This window comes from Epinephelus fuscoguttatus, linkage group LG11, assembly GCF_011397635.1.
Source record: "Epinephelus fuscoguttatus linkage group LG11, E.fuscoguttatus.final_Chr_v1".
NCBI classification, from domain to species: Eukaryota; Metazoa; Chordata; class Actinopteri; order Perciformes; family Serranidae; genus Epinephelus; species Epinephelus fuscoguttatus.
Genome location: NC_064762.1, coordinates 11,979,491 through 12,002,080, shown reverse-complemented (window position 1 = coordinate 12,002,080; position 22,590 = coordinate 11,979,491). Strand labels below are relative to the sequence as shown.

The 22,590-nt window shown below is 41.2% G+C and overlaps 1 protein-coding gene across 4 annotated transcripts in view; it reads left to right on the top strand.

Moving 5' to 3' along the window:
- The window catches only part of LOC125896851 (estrogen-related receptor gamma-like), a 50,993-nt gene extending 29,476 nt beyond the window's left edge, over positions 1 to 21,517 (top strand). For all 4 annotated transcript variants that reach the window (XM_049589742.1, XM_049589741.1, XM_049589743.1 and 1 more), the window contains exons 5-8: positions 9,447 to 9,557; positions 11,025 to 11,207; positions 18,943 to 19,212; positions 19,628 to 21,517. In XM_049589742.1, coding sequence (XP_049445699.1) covers positions 9,447 to 9,557; positions 11,025 to 11,207; positions 18,943 to 19,212; positions 19,628 to 19,872 — 809 coding nt within the window. In that variant the 3' untranslated portion in view covers positions 19,873 to 21,517. The remainder of the gene's footprint in view (positions 1 to 9,446; positions 9,558 to 11,024; positions 11,208 to 18,942; positions 19,213 to 19,627) is intronic.
- The last annotated feature ends 1,073 nt before the right edge of the window (positions 21,518 to 22,590 follow it).

Below are 22,590 nucleotides of genomic sequence, written 5' to 3'. Positions count from 1 at the left end.
CTGGATAGACACAGTGGTGTCTTACAGTATATTTATGCTCATGCACAGACAAAATTAAGGTGGAATAAATGTAAAATAGGCCAAACAGTTTTGTGACAAGCTTCATATTCCAATATCTTTTCAACAGATGCCCTCAAACTTCATTACACATGCTTTAAAATATGGCCCGAGTGGTGACATACTGTATACATACCACACAGGGAGTCTGTGGCAGCGGTCAGGTGCTCCTTTAGTCTGGCTGTGTGCCTGTCTGCTGACATATTGTTGTCCAGATTTAGAAGTGACTCAAAAAGGAAAACATTAGCGACCTCCTACTGTACCGGCCACTTGCTGCACGCTGTGTGGGACCCAGAGATGATAATAAAGAGAGGAGAGGAGATAAAACGTGTGTGTGTTAGTCTGTGGTGGGCGCAATTATAGGATGAGGGGATAGTAAATGTAAAGATGAGGCGTGTAATTGTGTGAGTTCGAGTACGAGTGGAAAAGGAGCTGTGTAGGAGCTGAGAGAGCAGACTGAGAGACAGAGGCAGACTGAACTGGTCGGCTCTTTAGGCCTGTGAGCTCATCAGCTCGCTCGCGATCTGCACTGCCAGTCCACTACCTGCAAGGGGAGGAGGAAACACAGGCAGGCGAAGCAGAGCAGAGACACAGGAGGGGTGGTCACAACACAGTTTATTTAGAGAACTTATCCGTACCCTCGACTCCTGTTTTCATTAACGTAAACTGTGCGTCTTTTGTGGAACAGTTTATACTCTGACAGAGGAGGTAAATTGAAGCACGAAAATCCACAGTAGCTTCCTCCATTTTGGACTCTACAGCTCACGGCCCCTCAAAGGACGGCGCTGTAACGACGGCTTGCTAATGTTTAACTGCGTGAATTTTTCATTTCATAGTTCTTAAAGTCAAACTTGAGATTAATCAGCGCGGTCACCAGGAGAAAATGTTTGCATCATGAGTTTTCTGTAAACTGAAAATACATTACATTTGTACGTTTCATACATATAATATCAACGTCTCTGAAGTGACGTAGCATATGAGCTGATCTCTTGAGGAGAGACGGCTACCAAACCGTGGAGACCACTACAGATTACTGTTCGAGACCAACAAACAACAACACAAGATCGACAGGAAGGCAATCCAGGCACAAAACCTACAGCACAGATATTGCCACACCACAATGTATGTTGTGAAAGCCCTGATGAAGACCCGCAGTGGTCGAAACATGTTGGCTCTTTTTTTGATTTAGCCACTACAGTTAAGGCTTTATAATATTTCCTTCCTCATTTTTTGTGTTCCGAGTGCCTGGGATGCCTTCCTGTCGATCCTGTTGCTTCCTGTTCTCCACAAACACCCGGCACAAGATTTTGATCTACGTTTGTATATACAGAGCAACAAACAACACAGGTTGTGTTTTAGCAACTCGTTGCTGTGTTTCCAGCTGCGTTTGTGCCACTAAATGTGGAAGTCTTGAGCCAAAACACGATCTTTTCCTATTCATAACCAGGTGGTTTTTATGCCTCTACGCCAGTGATAGCCATAGCTGGAGGCATTATGTTTTTGGGTTGTCCATCTGTCTCATTCTCGTGAACGCGATATCTCAAGAACGCCTGAAGGGGATTTCTTCAAATCTGGCACAAACTCAACAATGATAGATAGATAGATAGATAGATAGATAGATAGATAGATAGATAGATAGATAGATAGAAGACAAAAACAGATCACAATAAAATATATGAAATTTGGCACAAATGTCCACACAGGCTCAACAATGATAGATAGATAGATAGATAGATAGATAGATAGATAGATAGATAGATAGATAGATAGATAGATAGAAGACAAACTGATTTTGGCGGTCAAAGGTCAAGGTCACTGTGACCTTATAAGACATGTTTTTTGGCTCTAACTTAAGAATTCGTACTCTGATCATGATAAAATTTCACAGAAATGCCAAATAGGATAAAATGATGACATTTTATATCCAAAAGGTCAAAATTCACCTGTAACATTGTAATGCTCTGCAAAAACACTTTTCAGGCCATGACTCAATGTCATATCTTAGGAACAAACAGAGAGTCATTTGGTCAGATACTGAATTGGTGACACTCATCTTGGGTGTCCACTTTGAAACCGTGCTTCTGTGGGAAACTGTCGAGGAAACTTGACCGGTGCGTGGAAACCTATAACTGCAGGGTAGTAAGAAGAGATTTAACGTAGCCTATTCACAATGTAATATTATACAAATGTAGCCTATCTGTGGCTCATTTATTCCAGCTATTAGGTTAAATTAATTGATTTTAATGAAAAATATTGTCATTTTGAAGGCAGCTATGACCAGGCCTTTATACAAAGCTTCATGTTAGCCACACATATTTGGAAGAGAAAAGAAAGTGAACCATAAAATTACAATCCAAACATTTTATATGGACACAGCACATCTAGTTGTGCATATACACATAATTTTAGGTGCATCACTTTTGGTTTTTACCTCTAAATGAAGTTAGAATGTGGCTAAATCGCTGACTATTTTACGACCTGTGTGATCAAGTGACAACTTTTTTGCACTGTTGGAGTTTGTTGTAGCGATGTCGCCATATTCCCTGAGCTCAGCACTCAGTGTCACTGATATAATGTGATAGTAATGGCGGCCAAAACCATGATAATAAGATCCCAGTTGTAATAAACTGGAATGATCCTTTAATCCCACCTACTCATCTCCAAACAGCAGCTTCTGTTTATTACTGCCGTGTGTGTTCCTAAATGTGTGTGTGAGTTATGGATACGCAGAGTTATAGCATCTTTACACGCGTATCAGTTTGTGTATATGAGTTTGTTTTGTCAGCCTGCACTCACATTTATGAACACACCTCTGTGTGTTTTTGTGACAGAGTGTGTGTGTCTGTCATTTTTCTAAATTAGCTGCATTTAATAGGGTAGGGGCATCAACAGCATCCCAGTCCGCCTCTCAACCCCCCCTCTCCTCTCACCAACCCCCTTCCTGCTTTCCCTCCCCCCTCGTAAATTCCTCCAGATGCCTTGTGGGATTCCTGGACCTCCGTGAAATGCGAACTGCCCCTCGTAACTCCCGTCGTAAGCGCCCTCGTAACGCGCTTCATCGTGTCTCGTAATGCCCCTCTTCCCCGGAGAGGCCGCAGTAAAGGCTGAGACAGAGAAGCTGTGAGGTTTAATGGGGAGAGTCAGAGCCGTATTAAATACATGGCTAAAAGACATATAGACCCCGGGCAGGATTTGATTAAGCCCTGTTTAGTGCTCTATACTGTGGTCACTGTCGCCTCACAGGGCAGTAAAAACATGTATGTTTGCAAAATGTGTGCAATATTTTAAAAATGCAGTTTATCATCCAGATGTGGGGGAGAGCGGGGCTGGTCGTCACACTTTTTTAACTTTTATTTGAATTCCTCAAAAACGGTATCTCTAATAGATTCTTTTTCAATGTGTAATGGAGGCCTAAAGGAATCGAGTGACCTTATTGTCCTTATGCTTATTCTGTTTTAAAGATATGGACTGTCAAATATGATATGTGCACTGAGAATACCCATCCCCATTGTGGGGTTGGTTGTCCTAGTGTTATTTTAAAGGGAAAAAACAAAACATGTTTCATATTTTTTAATTTTTAACAATTATTCAGATATTTTGTATCAATCAATCAATTTTATTTATAAAGCCCAATATCACAAATCACAATTTGCCTCACAGGGCTTTACAGCATACGACATCCCTCTGTCCTTTGGACCCTCACAGCGGATAAGGAAAAACTCCCCAAAAAACCCCTGTCCTTTTATTCTCTTGTTAAAGAGCAAGATAGCTTTGAAACAGCTAATAATTATAATCATTATGATCAATCCCAAAAAGAACATTTAATTTTCCTTGGAGCAACGAGCTGAATTCTGAACAAAAGTAAAAGTCTCGAAGCACAAGAGACATTTCTCTTTTTTTTAAGATTATTTTTTGCCATTTTTGCCTTTATTAGACAGGAAAGTCCAGCGTGACATGGGGAAAGAGAGAGTGGGGGTGGCATGCAACAAAGAGCCAGAGCTGGAATCAAACTTGCAGCTGCTGCGTTAAGGACACAGCCTTTGTACATGGGACGCCTGCTCTACTAAGTGAACTAGAAGGCGCCCCACAAGAGACATCTCTAAATACTCTATGGGTTGACCAGGAAAATTGAAGCAGCTCATGCATCAAGAAAACAATCATTACTATTAGTGCACTTTTCAGCCTTATTTAACAATACAAAGAACAAAACAAAGAACAACCAACCCTGAACAGGATTTGACCAGCGTCCTCAACTTTTTGCTAGCGACTAAGCTAATAACCACATGTTGTGGCTAGTGTTGGGCAGTAATGCGCTACAGTAATAATATTACTTTTTCCAGAAACAAGTAGTGTCACTTATTACTAATAAAATTTCAGTAATAATATTATAATTACCCCAAAACCAAACAACTTGTTACAACTTTACTTGACTTGAAATACAACTATCACATCAGCGAACTCATTTACGTAATCGTTGCTCTGTGCAGGCACGTCACAAAACAGCAAGCTAGTTTGGAAGATGTAAAACTTACCTCAGCGGCTGGAAGTATTCCCATTACTTTGACTTTGAACACTGTTGCTGCAGGTAGTTGGACTAAAACTCTTTCCGCTGCGAATAACACATCCTCAAACCTTTGGTCTGAAACACCTCGGCTACTACGACCGACAACACAACAACTTGAAGCTCCAGGAAATACACCCCACCCAAAGGTGAGCTCTTCTAAGCCACGGAGGTCGACTGTAGCCCTGCACTGGCTGAACAACCAAAACTGGAGATAGGTCTGGCTACACAAGACTAGCTCTCCCTTCATACTTATTAATGGTAGTAATTATTTTATTATAAACTCATCGGCGTCATGTGTCTCAAGATCTCAATCGAACTGCCCAGCAGGAATTCGCATCTAATTGCGTCTTTACATTGACTTTATATGAAATTTGCTCGCGCGCATTGTTCTTGCGCCCGCTGTGAATGCAACAACACCCCTGAAATGACCCTGTAGGTGACCTCAAAACCAAAGGCAGTGAAATTTCAGTACCTACATTTCTTTACGGCGCCCTCTTGGTAGCGAGATCTAATGAATATGACAACCAACCCCGTTCTCCACTAAATGTGTGGTCCTGTATTTTAATGTATGCTCCAAAGAGAAATGGTCAGTGGTGCAGCGATACGTCAGTAAAGTACCCTCCTTTGTCTCGTTATCTCATCCCCACTTCCTGCCGCCTGACGTTACTTGGTCTCAGGTGTGTTAATCACGCTGTGCTAATCTGTATTCTGAGAAAAGCATCAGAACAGAACACAGAGACTATGTGTGTGCTTTTCACTGCCAACTTTCCAAATCCTTTTCATCTGAGAGGCAGTGTGCAGGGAATGTAACGCCACAGCGGTGTTGTGTACATTTGTCACAATATCGGAGCAGATTGTTTATACTGAACACATGCTGGTGGAGGCAGCCGTGATGGAGGCAGTGGGTGGTGGACGGGGGGGACACGGTAACCAGGATCAGTCCGGATCAGCGGCTGGATGTCCGTGTTCCTGATCCTGCTGCACCGTGTGCGTTTTGGGAACCTGTAAAGCCTCCCATGTGAAGATCCAGACGCTCTCAAAAGAAGGCTGAGTGATGAAAGCAGCAAAAAATAGATCAATGTCTGAGTAGTCGGTGTTTATCGAACTCTGATGGGCTGTACAGAAGAACAGGGAGGAGGTGTGTGTGTCTGTTATCCACCAAAGCTATTCTTGGCCTTTTGGTTGTCAGCACATTCCACTGTGAAGAGTTACACTTAGCTCTCATGTGTGTGTTGGAATAACTGTCAGATCTGAGCGCACACAATTAAACCCGTATAAAACACACTTTACTTACACATCAAGTGACCAAAGTCGCTTCATTTAATCCAGTGTTTGCCAGCAGTTTGTGTTTAATCTGATGCACAAGTGAGCACCCTCATCCCTCATCTCACACCTCGGAGAGGCACCTGCCAACAGCCCGGGATAATCCACACTTACTGTTGCCCCTCATGACATCACCACGGGGTCAGGGGGCACTGAGTTTGCCCGACCAATCTCTTCTCTAATACCCCACTCATCTTCCTGAGTGCAAGCTCTTCACTTCTTCCTTTGAGCCCCAAAACTGCCAACTCACATCTCACCGTCATCAGACCAAAAGTCTCCGTAGCCAGTCCTTTCTTGCCCCGTGCCGGCGCTGAGGAAAGATCTGTCTGAACCCATTAGAATTCTGCGCTATCGTCTTTGGCGGCACTTAGCCCAGGATGCCTTTGCAAAAAAGTCTTGGGAAGGAACTTATTTTGATGGAGTATTTGCACATGGGGACCCCTAAAATAACTGCTTCAGAATCATTTAGATGGTCCCCTGACTTGTAACAGACCATTTCAGTCTTGACAACAGCAGCATTCTAAGGCCCTGATGACACAGAAAGCATTTAAGCAGCTGAAGTCGACTTTTTGTAATTGTTTTCAATGAAAATGAAGCTTTTTGTTGGCTTTTTTAAGGTGCCTAGCATTTTCTCGAGTTGAAATGATAGCACCCCGCACCATCTCCGCTTTTTTCCTATTGTCCAATCGAATGATTTGAGAGGCGGGGCTTCTGTGGTGGTCACAACAGCAAGTTTACAGTTGGTAAACAATGGAGGAGAAACTGGTGGTAGCAGTCGCTGGATACCCAGAGCTATACAGCCCGACGATAGACAGCGGGTTGTCAAACTGCCCCTGAGTCATCCTAAAATATGCCTGGAAACAGCCATCGTGGATGAGAAGCTCCTGGACCAACTGGAGGTACTCCCCATGATCCACCCTCTTTTATAGGGTCTCATGTACCCACACAGATCTCTGTTTCCCTGTGCCCAACAAACTATTTGCTGACAGCCTCTCACCCTCAACCAAAGTAGTACCCTCTGCCTCAACATTTTAGGAACCAACTACTGATTACTGTGAAAAGAAACTGCATGGTTGCCTGGCAACAATAAAAACACATAGCAAGCATTTTTTATTAGTAGCATACAATTAAAACAAAAACAACAACGGTGCAGTGCGCCTCGCATGTGATCGGGGCCTAAATTCGCTTCTTTTTCCTGTTGGAGTGTTTTGCAGTGTAGTTGAATGACATGAGCTGACAGGAGGTAAACATGGACCCACGCTGTTGTCTGGCAATACAGTTCCAGTGAACTGATCTACAGGGAGAATGGTGGCTATTAAATTCCCACTCTGTGCCCCATACCTGTTCCTGCACCATGCAACTGTGGTGATCATGAGGGAATTTCTCCAAATTTGGCACAAACATTCACTTGAAGTTGAGGATGAAGTGGTTTGATTTATATAGTCAAGGGTCAAAGGTCAAGGTCACTGTGACCTTGTCTGTCTCATTTTGGTGAGTGCGATATCTCAAGAACAGCTTGAGGGAATTTCTGCAAATTTGGCACAAATGTTCACTTGGACTCAACAATGAACAGATTGGATTTTGGTGGTCAAAGGTCAAGATCAGTGTGACCTCACAAAACATGTTTTTGGCCATAACTCAAGAATTAATACAGTAATTATAACAAAACTTCACGCAAATGTCTAACAGGATAAAATAATGAAGTGATGTCATTTTATATCCAAAAGGTCAAAGGTCACCCTCACTGTGACATCATAATAATTTGCATAAAATATTTTTCTGGCCATTATTCAACATTATTTCATCCCAAAACTGTGCTGACCGTATAGCTCTTCTGTGTGTGAAGGATCTGCGTTTTCACATGGACATAAACTGTAATGAAAATTGACTGGTGGGCGAAGGCATACAACCATGGGGTGGTAATTCTAATTACTAAACTTTTTGTACTGCCTTAGACCATACAAATAACATGTATGGATTTTGAAAATTGAAGTAGTTTGCCTTTAAGATTTCTTAAGTATTTATTACTTATCAAGAGTTTAATAGGCGTGGTTTGATTGACAGAGGTCTCAAAACATTGGCAAACAACTGTCTTCAGATTTTGATTCAAATATTGTTAAACCCTGATTGGTGCAGGGAAATACATGGCACCACCTTTTGCAAAGTCCTACCCACCACATACCAGTGAAAGGAGCTTTGAGGAAAAATGAAATACAAAAATGTGTAATGTAAAATAGGTCTATATTTACAGTATTTTTTGTCTTCATGTCCAATAAATAGGCTTATATACAGCACTGTAATAGGACCTGTAAGGATGTGGGCCAATGGGGATTCTGCAAGCATCTATCTGTCAAAATTGTCCACCTTTAAATATGACAGTAACCATTCATGCAGCATCTGAGCATGGTATTTCATAGTGGTCTTGTGGAAGAGTCCGTTGGCTCACAGCAAAGGTCACAGGCCACGTTCTCACACCACCGCTTTGTTACGAGTGTCCTCCTCTTTCCATCTTTCCTCTCTGTATTCACGGCACATTAACTAATAAAGCAGAAATTCTATAAAAATGTTGTTATGGTAATAGCTTAACTATAAAATGACACACAAAATAGCTTTACAAACCAATGATGCAAAAAACTAAGAACCCTTCAACCCTACAACACATTTACACGCCTGATTAAGAGGACATTATGTTATTTAACGTGGATGTTCATGCATGCGCTCCATAAATATCTGCATAGGTAAGAGTGAGCGCAGGAGGCAGCAGGCTCAAAGGGATGAAGTGTCACTGAGAGGTGTCAAGTGGGCAAATAATACCCTCAGAGTGCCATTATAGATCTATTCAGGGTCACTATGGCCGTTTACACTGTGTAGATCAGGAAACCCAACACCACTACTGAAGGCTGCCTGAGTCACGTTCACACTCGCTGGACACATTTTCTTTGGAGATACACCTGGTGACTGTTACTCTCTGTACTGACTGCTACCCCCTGCACACACACACACACACACACACACACACACACACACACACACTCTTAAATCCCCATCGCCGTGGCGACGAGGCCACCACAATGCTCGTTAAGATGAGCAGTTGTCATCGGCCGCTCTGAAGTTCCTGGGTGTCGTGTTACAGGATGCATGCTGCTGTGCAGGCGTTACACGCGTCCCGTTCATGTCTCCTAGGAGGCGTTAAGACGTAGGAGTTGATGATTGGGCGACATTGTGATGGTTAACTGATCACCTGTTTGAACTAGGGCGGTAATCAATCACAGAAAATCTTGGTCGACTGAAATTATAACTTTTCTTTTGATGTTTCCAAAATTTCCAAATTTAAAAATTGTTGTTGCCATTAGTCATTTAGACACTTAAACATGAGAAAATAGGGTCCAGATTGAAAAACATCAAAGTCTGCCTTCATGGCGTGTATACTAAGAGTGTGCCAGCAGTTTGTGTTAAACTACATCATTACAACATCAATGTCGTGGTGTTTGTGTTGTTGTAGGTGTGCGTCTGGACCGGGTTCGAGGCGGCAGACAGAAGTACAAGAGGAGAATAGACGCTGAGAACAGCCCGTATCTGCACCCACAGAACACCTTGCCCCAGAAAAAAACATGTAAGTGTACAAACTATTAACTGTGGTGGGTTATGAATGTGACCATAGTTCATAATGGTTGTTTGTTGTTGATATGAGAGGATCTGCTTTTATTTGTGGTCTGAGAGTTCAGAACAGTCAAATCATGCTCTCTGTGATGTTGTCTGCTGTAACACTTCATCATCTTTATAGCTTGTATTTGCTAATGAGTCGACATTAATCAACGCCAGCTGTAGTTTTGAAGTGAGAAGTAGGAAGAAGCTTTGAATGGCTGCAATGAACTACACTGCCATCCTGTGAAAACCACGCATCTCCAAAACCTCAACTTTTGATGAGCTAAGGAAAAAGACCCATCTCTAGCTTTTTTTACATAATACCATGCAGTTTTTCAGATATTCCTGAGTTTCAGTGGCTTTATGGGTTTTCGCAACCCGTAATGGAACACTTAACCCCTTTGCTTTAAAATCACCGAATTTGGAGGTATATGGTTTTCACAAGACAGCGCTGCAGGGGTCACTAAAGTCAGGGGAGGGAGGTAATATGCTCAGATTAAAATCAAAAATTTGCAAGAGCAAAGGAAAAAACAAGAGAAAAAAAATCGAAAATATTTGAGAAAAAAAAACCTTGGATATTATTTGAGATTTGTCATAAATTTACTAAACAAAACTCACAAATTTCAATTAATATTCTCTAAAATTAAAGGCGTAAATTTCCAAGAAAAAAATCACAAATTTATAAAAAAAAATACTGTTATTGTCTGAGTTTAAAGTCATAAATTTACATGAAAAACTTCAGATATCCTTTAAGATTAAAGTCGTAAATTTACAAAAATAATTTACTGGAAAAAACTTTGATTATAGAAATAAATAGAAGAAATAAATCTCATAAATTTACTAGAAAAAACTCACATTTTCTCTGAGATTTTAGTTGTAAATTTACAAGAAAAATGTCACAAATTTATGAGAGTTTCTTTTAAATCAAACACGTATATATAAACAAGGAAAAACTGATGAATTTAATAGAAAAAACTCTGCTATTGTCTCAGATTAAATTCATGAATTTGCTCTAAAAAAAAACCCTCACAAATTTATGAGAAAAAACATAATTTTTTTCTGAAAAAGTCGTAAATGTACAAGAAAAAACTTGAAATTAATTCAACTTAATTCCCTTAAATTGTTAAGTCAAAAATTGCAGAAAAATGGATTGGATGAGGAAACAACATCAACCTCTGGCCATCTGCCTCAGCCAGCGTAGGCGGTGTGATGAGGTTGCAAAGTGGTTCCTTAATAAAATACCTCCACTATTTTTTCCAATTTTTTCTCATAAATTTGTGACTTTAATCTCAAAGTCTGTGATTGTTTCTAATGGTGATTCTTTACATGTGCTTTTGTGTAACGGCCTAAATTACCTGGTCATATGATAAATAATGATTAAATAGAGGTGGTTATCATATTAAAAATCTAATTTCACTCTCTCCATCTCTCTCAGTCATTGTTGGTGGCGTGATAGAGAACAAGGTGGTGTCTCTGCTGCTGGTGGCCGAGCCAGAGGGTATCTTCGCCATGCCGGACCCCACCGTACCCGAGAGCGACATCAAGGCTCTGACCACGCTGTGTGACCTGGCTGATCGAGAGCTGGTGGTCAACATTGGCTGGGCCAAACACATCCCAGGTACGATCGCTCAGTCAGTCAGTGGAGTCGGGCAGTTGGTCGCTCACACACTCCACCACACACACACACACACACACACACTAGCTCACATTAAGTCTATAATCAGATCAGAGGAGGAGATTGTTGTGACTTGTGGTTGCCAAGATGCCCAGAGAAGAGAGGGCATGTTGGCGCGGCTGTGTGTTATCTGTCAGTCATCCTCAATGCGTGTGTGTGTGTGACTGTGACTGTGTGTGTGTGGCATGCCCTTGCTGACCAATGTGGGTTCTTAGTATATCAACCAGATGACCAGTGGCCACCTGGAAGTTTTAATTCATTTCCTGGGCCGCAGCCGTCTCTGAATTACGGAAATCCTCCTGACACTTGGAACACAATTAGCTTCTCCTCTGACACAGGAACAGCAGAAGGGATGTTCGGAGTTTTTTTTTTCCTTTGGATGAGATGGTGGAAAGGAGAGGGGAAGTGCATTCTGACAGCTTAGTGGGATTAAAACGCTGGTATGCAGCTATGTTGGCGGTTGTAATCGTATGCGGTGGCAACAGAGGTTTGCAGGTCTGCTTTCGATACTTTGTTTTGGAGACTCACAAATCACACGCACACACAAATGAAAAGCAGCACGTGTACTTATTCAGAAGCTCTATTTCTTTTTTTGAGCTGCTCTAATTTGACAAATTAATTTCTTCTCTTCCATTACAGTCTCACATAGCACAAGGTGATGTCTTAGTAAGCTGGTGTCTGCAGGTTTTTACACTGGCTTCTTATCTGTCAGCAAACCACTGTTGGTTCACAAAGCACTGAATGGTTTAGGGCCATAATACATTTCTGATCTTCTGCTACATTATGAACTGCCGAGACCGCTGAGGTCGTCTGGCGCAGGTCTGCTGCGTTCAGTTTTTATGCAACACATATCTGGTACAAACTCAGCAAAATGGCCGATCTGCTGCAACTAGAAGTTCTTTTAAATCAAGGCTGAAGACTTTTCTGTTTGCTGCCTTTTAGCAAATCCAATATTTGATAATTTGTTACACAGCACTAACAAAGTATTTTATACCTGCTTTAATTTTGCTTAGCTTGTTTTCATTCTCCGTTCTCTTGCTTGTTAATGACTGTATTTAAAGGTCTAGTGTGTTGGATTTAGTGGCATCTAGTGGTGAGTTTGCAGATTGCAACCAACTGAAACTTGCATGCAAAGCGTGGATGTAGGAGAATTATGAAGGCTAATGCAAAAACACAAATGGCCCTATCTAGAGCCAGTGTTTGGTTTGTCCTCTCTGGGCTACTGTAGAAACAACATGGTGGACTCCCTGGAAGAGGACCTGCTCTGTATGTAGATATTAACAGCTCAGTCTAAAGCCCAGTTCAGACCAAAGACTTGGGACGAGACGAGTTGAAACAGGCATCTACTTGCAATGCGCTGTCTGCTGGTTCACACCAATGCAACTAGATGAGACAGCGTATCATCTCTATGCAACAACTCTGTACTTCTGTTCTGATTTGCAGCTTTTCAGGTTTATTTTGTGGCTGAATATAATTTGTAGCTTCTTAAAATATGATTGAGGAGAGTGATAGTGAGATACTGGCTACAGCTGCATTTGTAGCAGTGATGAAACGGCTGCAAGCATCTGACACTGGCACACCATGGGGATGGAAACAGAGGTCTCGGCTGGGACGGAGGAAACACGCGTCTACAATCATTTTGACGGACGACTTTATTGAAAGCTGATTTGCTGTAGAAACAGGTGACGTGCTTTACGCTCTAAAACCAGCCACTGGCGAGTTGACCAGCAGAGTTGCAGGTGACGCCATCAGTCGGCTTGAGTCGAGCTCAGACCAGCCAGTTCACACCGCTGCAACTTTTCTCTGCAACGTTCTAAAACAGTTTCATCTCGTCACAAATAATTGCTCTGAACTTCTTATTTTCAGGTGACTAACTGATGAAAACACATTTATGAATATTATGCACCAACTCTGTCAATAGATGTCCCTAAATCCTACACACTGGACCTTTAATATGGATGACATTAATATTAGTATGTTAACACTGCACAGGCATTTTAAGTCATTGTTCAGACAGACAGCCTCAGTCTGACCTGCTGGAAGTTGCTGTCTTCTGGACTGTTGGTTGGATGAAACAAGCTGTTTGAAGATGTCACCTCAAGCTTTAGTGAGTAATGATGGGCATTTTTTATATGTTTTTGACATAATATAAATTTAAAGCGACGGTCTAGCTGTAGATCAGTCAGAAAAACCTCAGAAATGTGTTTTAAATTCTAGCGTAGATCTCAAAGTTTCCAGCTGCAATGAGTTAATTAATAATGAAATGAATCATTATTTACCCTGCAGGCTCCAGCACACTAAAGGCTTTATCATCTGTCTAGATTTCTCCTTGGTGCTGTTTTCTTATCGTCTGTTTCCTCTAACTGAAGCCCTGCTGCTTTATCAGCCGTGGTTATCCACACCCAAAACATCACCAGGGAAACACCTGGGCTTTTTTTTGATGTCCTATCTCTGAAATGCTTACAAAACAAACAAAGCAGGTGTGTGTGCGTGTGTGTGTGTGTGTGTACTATATTTGTCCCCGTATTTCTTCCTACAAAGTGGACATAAAGCTGCCATTTGAGTCAGTGTTGGTGTTTGGTGTCCCTCATCAGCATTTCCATTGTTCAGTTAGAAAAGGAAGGAGAGCATCGTCGCCTCCTCCTCCTCCTCCTCCTCCTCCTCCTCCTCCTTCTCACCCCCCGGGCCGTTGCTGTCTGCCTCCTTTCTCCAGTTGACGGCTCTTTACTGTCAGCGCACGAGACAGACGGAGTACGACTGATGGGTGTATTTGTAGCCCTTTGCCAGTGGAGTGTTTGGCTGGGAGAATGCCCGTACACACAGCAGATACCCACCTGAGGGGAGGGAGAGACAGGGAGCCGTGCATTCATCCAGCTGTCAAACTAATTTTACTTAAAGTTATGAAATGTCACGAAAAACCAAGTAAAATGCAACAAAAGGTGCACTTAGATCGGATGAGTTGAGGCCAATAAAGAGGCTTCTTACATGAAACAATTCACATCTGTTTAAGACAGAGGAGAGGAGTTTTAAAGGGGACCTATAGTTTTCATTTTCAGATTCATACTTGTATTTTGGGTCTCTACTGGAACATGTTTACAAGCTTTAATGTTCAGAAATACTTTATTTTCATCATACTGTCGGTGCTGGAATACCTGTATTCACATTCGTTCTGAAATGCCCCATTTTAGTGCCTGTCCCTTTAAGACCCCCTCCCGAAAAGCCCAGTCTCCTCTGATTTGTCAGCATTTTGAGATATTCTGTATCTCCATTATGGCAGCCAGTGAATAACTGTAACAAAGTTACTACTTCTAGCTGCTAAACACAAACCAGACTCGAATTTGCAGATCATAGGATAGCGAAGGAATGGCCTGCCTTACTCTGCCTCTAATTAGCTACCCTAGGATTTCTCAAATTTGCCAACTGGACATGTTCCAACTACCTGGTCTCACTCCGAAGTCATCCAAATCCGGCGTTTGGGCAGTGACTTGCAGCGTTAGACACTATGAAAAAAGCTGACCCTTAACGTCGGCATGCTACAGAGCTGGTCAGCCTTTCCTTTACGGCGCTTGGTACCGCCAGGGGAAACACAGCGGGCCAAGAATGAAAGTTAAGGCAGCGAAAGACCAAGTAGGGTGGGTGGGGCCATTGGTGGATGGGTCCAACAAACACTGACTTTCACCCGGGAGAGCGCTGTTTGTGTCCTGTAAGATTCGAAAGCTAAACCCTGTTCTTTTTTCCTAAACCTAACCACGTGCGTTTGTCGTTGAAGAAACAAAAACATCAATTCGCTTTGTTGTGTTGGGTGAGAACATGTTGGTTCCAAGCGGAATATAATCCGAAATCCAGGAGAAATCAACCACATCAGCGAGCAAGATTACACGTTTTCCTGCCATTAGCATGTAGCTACATGTAGCAGTGTACGTAATGTAAACTCTTGCCGTAGTGTGCCTACAGATCACCATTTAGAATTTGTCACAATCTGACCTCGTGGTGCGGCCAAAGTAGAAAACATTTAGATGCATTAATCTCATTATTTCAAATGTTGGTGACATTTAACATGAACATCCGATATGGTAACATATATATGACACCAAATAAGGAGAGGCATAACAGGTGACCTTGAAAGACCTGATCAGTAGCAGGCAGTTTGTTGGTGTTCATTAGTGTCAGTTAATTACCGAGAGTTAGATGAGAAGATCAATACCACTCTCACGTCTGTACAATAAATATGAAGCTGGAAGCAGCAGCTCTTTAGCTTAGCTTAACACAGAGACTGGAAACAGGAGGAAACAATACAACAACAATACAATCAGGCCAGCTGGTTAACATGTTTTTTAAAATTTATTTCTTTGCCGGACTTGGCCACAGCAAACGTGACCTTTCCTACTGGACAATAAAATAAGAAATACATAAATTATTTTGTGCTCACATGACGTCTGAAAGGCTTTTTTTCACTTCTAAGACTCTATCAAGTTAAACAAATAATTACATTTAACTTTATTATTTAAAAAAGGATTTAATTTGGTCAGAGGTGCAAAAAATTACACAACCAGTACAAAAATACACATTATAAATCAATAGTGACAACCCATTAAACGAACAATATCAGATCCCTACATGATAAATTTTATTACAGTTATTGATAAATAATAATAATAACAATCATGATAATAGTAAATTAATTAATTATCTGTACTGAATATACTGAAAATAAAGTGCTAGCTGGAGCCTTACAAACATTAGAATAATTGGTTGGACCTTTTGGCAAACAAAATGACACTGTTGCCTGAAAACATTGTTGCTCCAGTGAGTGGGAATTTTTGCTTTTGCAGTTTAATAGATAACGACAGAGAGAAAAAACTGAAACACAGAGGCAGAGACCGAAAAAGAAGAAGAAGAAATAGTGACTTGAGGTGAAATGACAGAGATCACGAGACAAGAGGAAATGAAACGATGGGGCAGTAGCATCATGGACGGGACAGGTTGAGGAGGTAAAAGAGACGACGATGGCTGACGGGAGACAAAGAAAGAAAGATAGATATAAAAGACAAACACACAGAGACTGGATATTAAAAAAAAGACTGCCCCCTCCTAGCAGCGTAATGGCCATGTCACATCAGCTCTGGATGAGTGGCAGGCCACACGGCCCCCATCGCTGGGAGAAGCAGGGTCTTGGGCAAAGTAGCCTGGGCCATCTGAGTTCTCTGCCCAGGGGGAGGTGAGTGTGATGGGGCTACTGTCCTGGCTGCTCCCCCTCCTCTGCGTCCGCTCTTATCAGGCAGATTGACGGTGATGTGGGCTGAAGTCTGAGGGCCAGACTGGCAGATGAGCTGGCTAAAGACCAACTGCCCTCTTTGCTTTTGGCCTTTTTGAGTCCGTGCTGCAAGTTGGCTGTCAAATGTGTGTGTTAAAGACGACTGTGGTGTGACTGGCTATGTGTTGTTGCTGTTGATATGATACAACGAACACTGGCAAGAGGATTCTCCCCAAATGTCAGCACTCCTTCCTGCCCTCAGTGCCCTCTGCCTCACCACTTTACAAAACGCCCTTTATTGGAGGTTTAACTTGTATTTGTCCTTAAAATCTATCAATATATTGCCTCAGATTTCATCACACACGCCCAAACACACACTCACACAGGTCTCTGTCCCTGATCGATGGTCCAGTGCCAGAATACTGATCCCTATCGACCAATGAAATTGTGCACAGACAGCGTTTCCAATCAATCAGGGAGCGATAGTGGGGAAACGGGCGCCACTCACATACCCGTGGTGATTGTAAAGAGCAGTGGATCCTGATAACAATCACCCGATGGTGTCAAAAACACAAACGCCTCCCCCTCCTCCCCTCGCTCTGTAAAATCATCTGTTTAATTACAGTAAACGTGTGTGTGAGCGTGTGTATGCGGGTTTATGTGGGGGACGTGAGCAAGTTTAATCACGCTCCTGTGGGGTGTAATTGTCAATCAAAGTGGGTGTGTCCCACAGAGTGTAATTAAATTCACCATCTATTCACTCCCTCTGTCCTTTGTTATGCCCTTTGCAACGTGGCCTTCTTATGAGCCGATCATTCTGCTGCAGGAATTCTGTATCACTGATATTACCATACTGAATAGATATTAATATTAATGCTGGAAACTGCTGGAAATCACTGATTTAAACAGAAGTAGTGGGGAATTTGGATACAATATAAGACATAATTTAACCAAATTACTGAAAGGGGTACTTCAACAATTTACTACTGCCATTTCATAAAGTCTGGGAACTTTATGAAATGACGACAGATTAAAAGAATAATTTGTGCAGCAGATGCTGAATCATTATGACTTTCAGCCCAATCCCGTTTCTTATTTTTACCCCTCTGCCCCTCAGAATGATGTTACAAGAGGTATTGGTTGATATCTATATATGTCATCGGTAGTCGTTGATTTCTTTGTCTTCTGCTGCAGTGATTTCTTCTGTGTGGGCTACAGGCATGTATTTGCCGTTATCAGGACGCTCAGGATTTGCTCACAACCTAAATTGAATGCTATCAGTCAATCAAACAAGTCATCAGATAAGAAAACTGCTTCAATACCAGGCAACTAGCGGTGCTCTGTTGGCTACTGTTAGCAACATGCTAATTTAAGCGACCCCTGTCCCCATGTACCCTTCCAGCCTACACCAGGGGCGTAAATATAGACAATGTGGGCTGTGGGGTTGCACTGGGGTCTGTGGGATTGGGGGAGGGCCCTTACAAATGATTCAGATTGCCACCTTGGAACTACACTTGTGTTCAAAGAACTCACATTAAATTTAAAAAGAAACAGTGCCATCTATCATAGGCTATATGCCCTCAAAAATGCAAATCCAGGTGCTAATACAAAATAAACGATTAGGCTACATACAGAAATAAAAGAGACATAAAAGGACAACACTGTATTATTTTTTGTATGGTCCCTATCATGTTTTTTCCCATTGAAATTTTAAATCTAAAAACAATAAAATTTGTTGGACTGCCTCAGTGTTAACAATGTAAAGTTAGCTAGCTAGCTAGTGAGCTAACGAGACTTCGGCATACTACTAACATCGTTTTTTTTTGTTGTTGTTCTGCTTGTTCTAAAGAAAATGACCGTATTACTTTGAAATGACATTAAACTTAAGATAATATAATTTAAAATCTTTATTAACGAAGAAAATCAACTCATTTTGAAGTGCGCCTCTGAAAAGCCTTCATTTAGAGGATCATGCAGCCCCAACACTTCGCCCTACACTTCTATCCCAATAAGAATCAGACATGATGCATAAAAAGGAGAGATAAGGGCAAAGTGGTAGGGGCAAGGGGGCTATGGAATTAGATCAGTCTTCAAAAATGCTGGATCCCTTAATTTCCAGAACATAACAGACCTTTTCTTACCATTAAATGTTCACCCATTTAAACACGATACCTCAATTTATAAAGCAGATTTCTGTGATATGATTGTTGTCTAGCGCCCATTCCAAAATGACCCTGATGACATCATCAGTGATTTTTTTTCTCAGGTTTTATAAAGCTCCCTTCACAGAGGCCGATTATATCATACAGCTGATGCGTAAATAGACCTTTTTTCATAAAATGCATCCCAATGTGGAGTGTCCCTTTAAGATCTCTCTTCTGCACCCCAAATAACTGGTCCATGATGTCCCTCTTTTCTCCCCAGGCTTCCCCTCCCTCTCTCTGGCTGACCAGATGAGTCTGCTGCAGAGCGGCTGGATGGAGATTTTGATCCTGCGGGTGGTGTTCCGCTCACTGGCCCTGGAGGACAAGCTGGTGTACGCTGAGGACTACATCATGGACGAGGAGCAGTCGAAGCTGGCCGGGCTGCTCGACCTCAACAATGCCATCCTGCAGCTGGTGAAGAAGTATAAAGCCATGGGGCTGGAAAAGGAGGAGTTTGTGGTTCTCAAGGCTATCGCGCTCGCTAACTCAGGTCAGTTGCTACAGAGATTAGGCTCTTTAGCTTTGTGCCTGCACAATATTTAGCCAGTACAGCATGTGGCTCTGTGGATGGTAAGACCAGGCAGTAGGTTGGTCCACAGATTTGTCCAAACTGAAATATCTCTACAACTACATGATCAATTGCAAAGTCATCAAAAATTTTCTCTGTTTTTGGATTCTTCGTTCACCGTGTAGGCATGTGAGAATAAACAACGTTTTTTCACAAATTCAACGTAACACAGATCAAATAATTGATAACAAATGAGCATTTTTTGGGTGAAGTATTCCTTTAAATTAAAATCTACAATCAGGTGTTTTGAAATTCTGCTATGACTTTGTAAAAATAAGGTTTTACATATTTAAATTCTTGACATATCTCAACTCCTCAATTCCATCTCTCCTTACAGACTCAATGCAAATCGAGGACTCAGAGGCCGTTCAGAGACTCCAGGATGTCCTTCACGGGGCCCTACAGGACTACGAGGCCACCCACCACCCAGAGGACCCTCGTCGGGCCGGCAAACTGATCATGACCCTCCCTCTCCTCCGTCAGACGGCTGCTCGTGCTGTCCAGCACTTCTGCAGCATCAAACAGGACGGCCGCGTGCCCATGCACAAACTGTTCCTTGAACTGCTGGAGGCCAAAGCTTGACCCCAACACAGACAGCCATCAGGTTCGTCCTGACCCCCAACGGAGGCGGTCAGGAGGACAGGAAGTGAAGGATAACGGGTAATGGTGGGGTTTGACACCATGTATTTGTCCATTTCAGCTTTGACAATAAGGTTTTGAATCTGCAGTCGCCGGGGAGCGTGTTCTAGAGGCAAGCAGTGGAACATTTTAGAGCAACACCCTTCCTACTCTAAATGACAGTTTGAACGGAGCAGTTTAATTTGCATTGAGCGTCTTCTCGACGATGAGGACATTGTCATCTTTGCTTTTCGTGACACTAATTTAAGTGTGTTGACCTGCTTCCAAAGGTCGAAGGCAGATGGACAAACAGCATAAACGCAGAAGAAATCGCCTTCTAGACATATTAACAGTAACATGCCAAATGTAGAGCTTCTTTTGTCAAAGACCACCTGATACTTGAAGATCCTCATGGATTATTTTTGATCCATCTTGAAGCCTGTTAATCTGCAATCTAGTGCATTTAGGGAGCCTTTTGATGATTTGATTTTGTTCGTCCTTTTTTGTATAGAAAAGGTAAATGTGTCCTAAGAGGTAAGTCTTGCCAAAGAGTAAAGACTCGTACTATTAATACCAGCATATGTCCACAGTAATATAATGTGGCCTGTAAGTCATTCACATAAACCTGCATCCCTGCTGTGTTGTGTATCGCAAAAGTATCTATCTACACTACATCCATATATAAGTAATTAAAGGGACGCTATTAAGTGGTCAGCATCTCATAAATCTATAACTGGCCTGATTTTAGTAGAACATTTCAGGGAAAGAGTACTTAATGATACATTAATACAAATGTACGACAGCAAAGTGATATTTATTTAAAAGTGGCTCTGTTCGTTTGCTGTTTTTTATTTACTAATGTGGCATTAATGAAGAGTAGGTTAAAGCAATTACAGTGGATAATAATTTTTTAAAAAGATTTTTAAACGATATCATTGTAAGATAATTTTTTACTAGCTTCTCTGCTACAGCACTGATACCTATGTAAACCATATCGTGAAAATTCAAGGCAACATGATTATAATTGGACTTGAAAATCATAATGTTGTAGAGTTGTTGTAGACCCGTAGATATAACTTTAACTATGTAAAATGGCTGCCATACTGTATAATCTGGATTAGGGAGGCATTTGATGTCCTTTCAATGGTAGAAGTCTATGTGTAGGATGAAATTTGTGCACTACTTTTTCTTTTAGCCATAAAGTTTGGGGAAACGGGTGATGGCGCTCTGTTTATCTGTTAGTGTGTTTTGTGTGAAGAGTAGTTATACCTAAAAATTTGTCTTTTTTTTTTTGCACACGTTAAATGAAGGGATGAAATCAGAAGGAATCTCAGTACAATGAATAAAAGTCTTGCTCCTTATTTTACTCAAGGTACTGTGACGCTATAATGTGCATATTTTTGTGACAAGATGACGGCAGCAATATGCCGGTTTAAATGTATGTACTGTACGTTTTGCTGTATATACGTCATGTCTTACGCCAACAGAGATGTTTTAAGATGCAAATAAGCATTGTTTGGATGAGCTGTGCCGTGCTATTTCATTCTCAGGTGGATTCTTGGGCAATAAAGATGATCCCCTTAATGCAAAGCTCATATCATCTGAGTGTCATCTTTCTCGATAAAAAGAAGAAAGGCTCTGAAATAAATTTATTAAGAGCGAGGACGTGGGTGCAGTCTATTCTGCACAGCCTGACAATGGACTGTCATTTTCAAATGAGGCCCGTTATGGCACATTTAGGCCATCTGAACTCAGTTGGATGGAGATTTATAATTAACAGCTATAATGTAATGAAGTCCAGCAGTGGCTCCGGGGAGCGCTGGTCATCAGATGCCTGTTGAGGCTGATGGAAGCAGAGGAAGTTGACTCATCTTCTCATCATACAATCATCCTGAGAAAATGAAACTCACTATAAACATATAGCTTTAGTAAAAGGGTGATAGTGTTTATTCATAACATAGTATAATTTAAGAAGTCATAGGAGAGCATGTCAAAAAAACAGTTATAAATATTATAGAAGAGTACGTTAAAAAAAATCATAATATAGTATGATGCAAAAAATATCATATGAAAGCATTATTAAAATCCGAGTATAGTATGTAGAAAAATGTTAGAGTATAGCATGTCGAAAAATATGTTAAAAGAAGTCACAGAATATCAAAAAATGTGTCAAAAAAACAGCATAGTATGATTAAAAAATGCCAAAGTATAGCACATCGTCCAGAAATCATGAAAAAAAATCACAGCATAGTATGACATTAAAACTCATTTAAATAAGTCATAGTATAGTAGTTCATCCAAAATCATAAAAAAACATACAAATACTGTATGTTGTCAAAAATCATGAAAGAATTTCATAGTATAGTATGTCGTCCAAAATCATTAAGAATGGTCATAGTATAGTATGTCATCAAAAACCATGAAAAACTAGTAACGGTATAGTATGTTGACCAAAATCATGAAAAATAGTCATAGTACAGTATGTCGTCCAAAATCATGAAAAATAGTCATAGTATAGTATGTCATCAAAAACTATGAAAAACTAGTAACAGTATAGTATGTTGACCAAAATCATGAAAAATAGTCATAGCATAGTAATGCCGTCAAAAATCATGAGAAAACTTTATAGTACAGTATGTCGTCCAAAATCATGAAAAATAGTCATAGAATAGTATGTCGTCC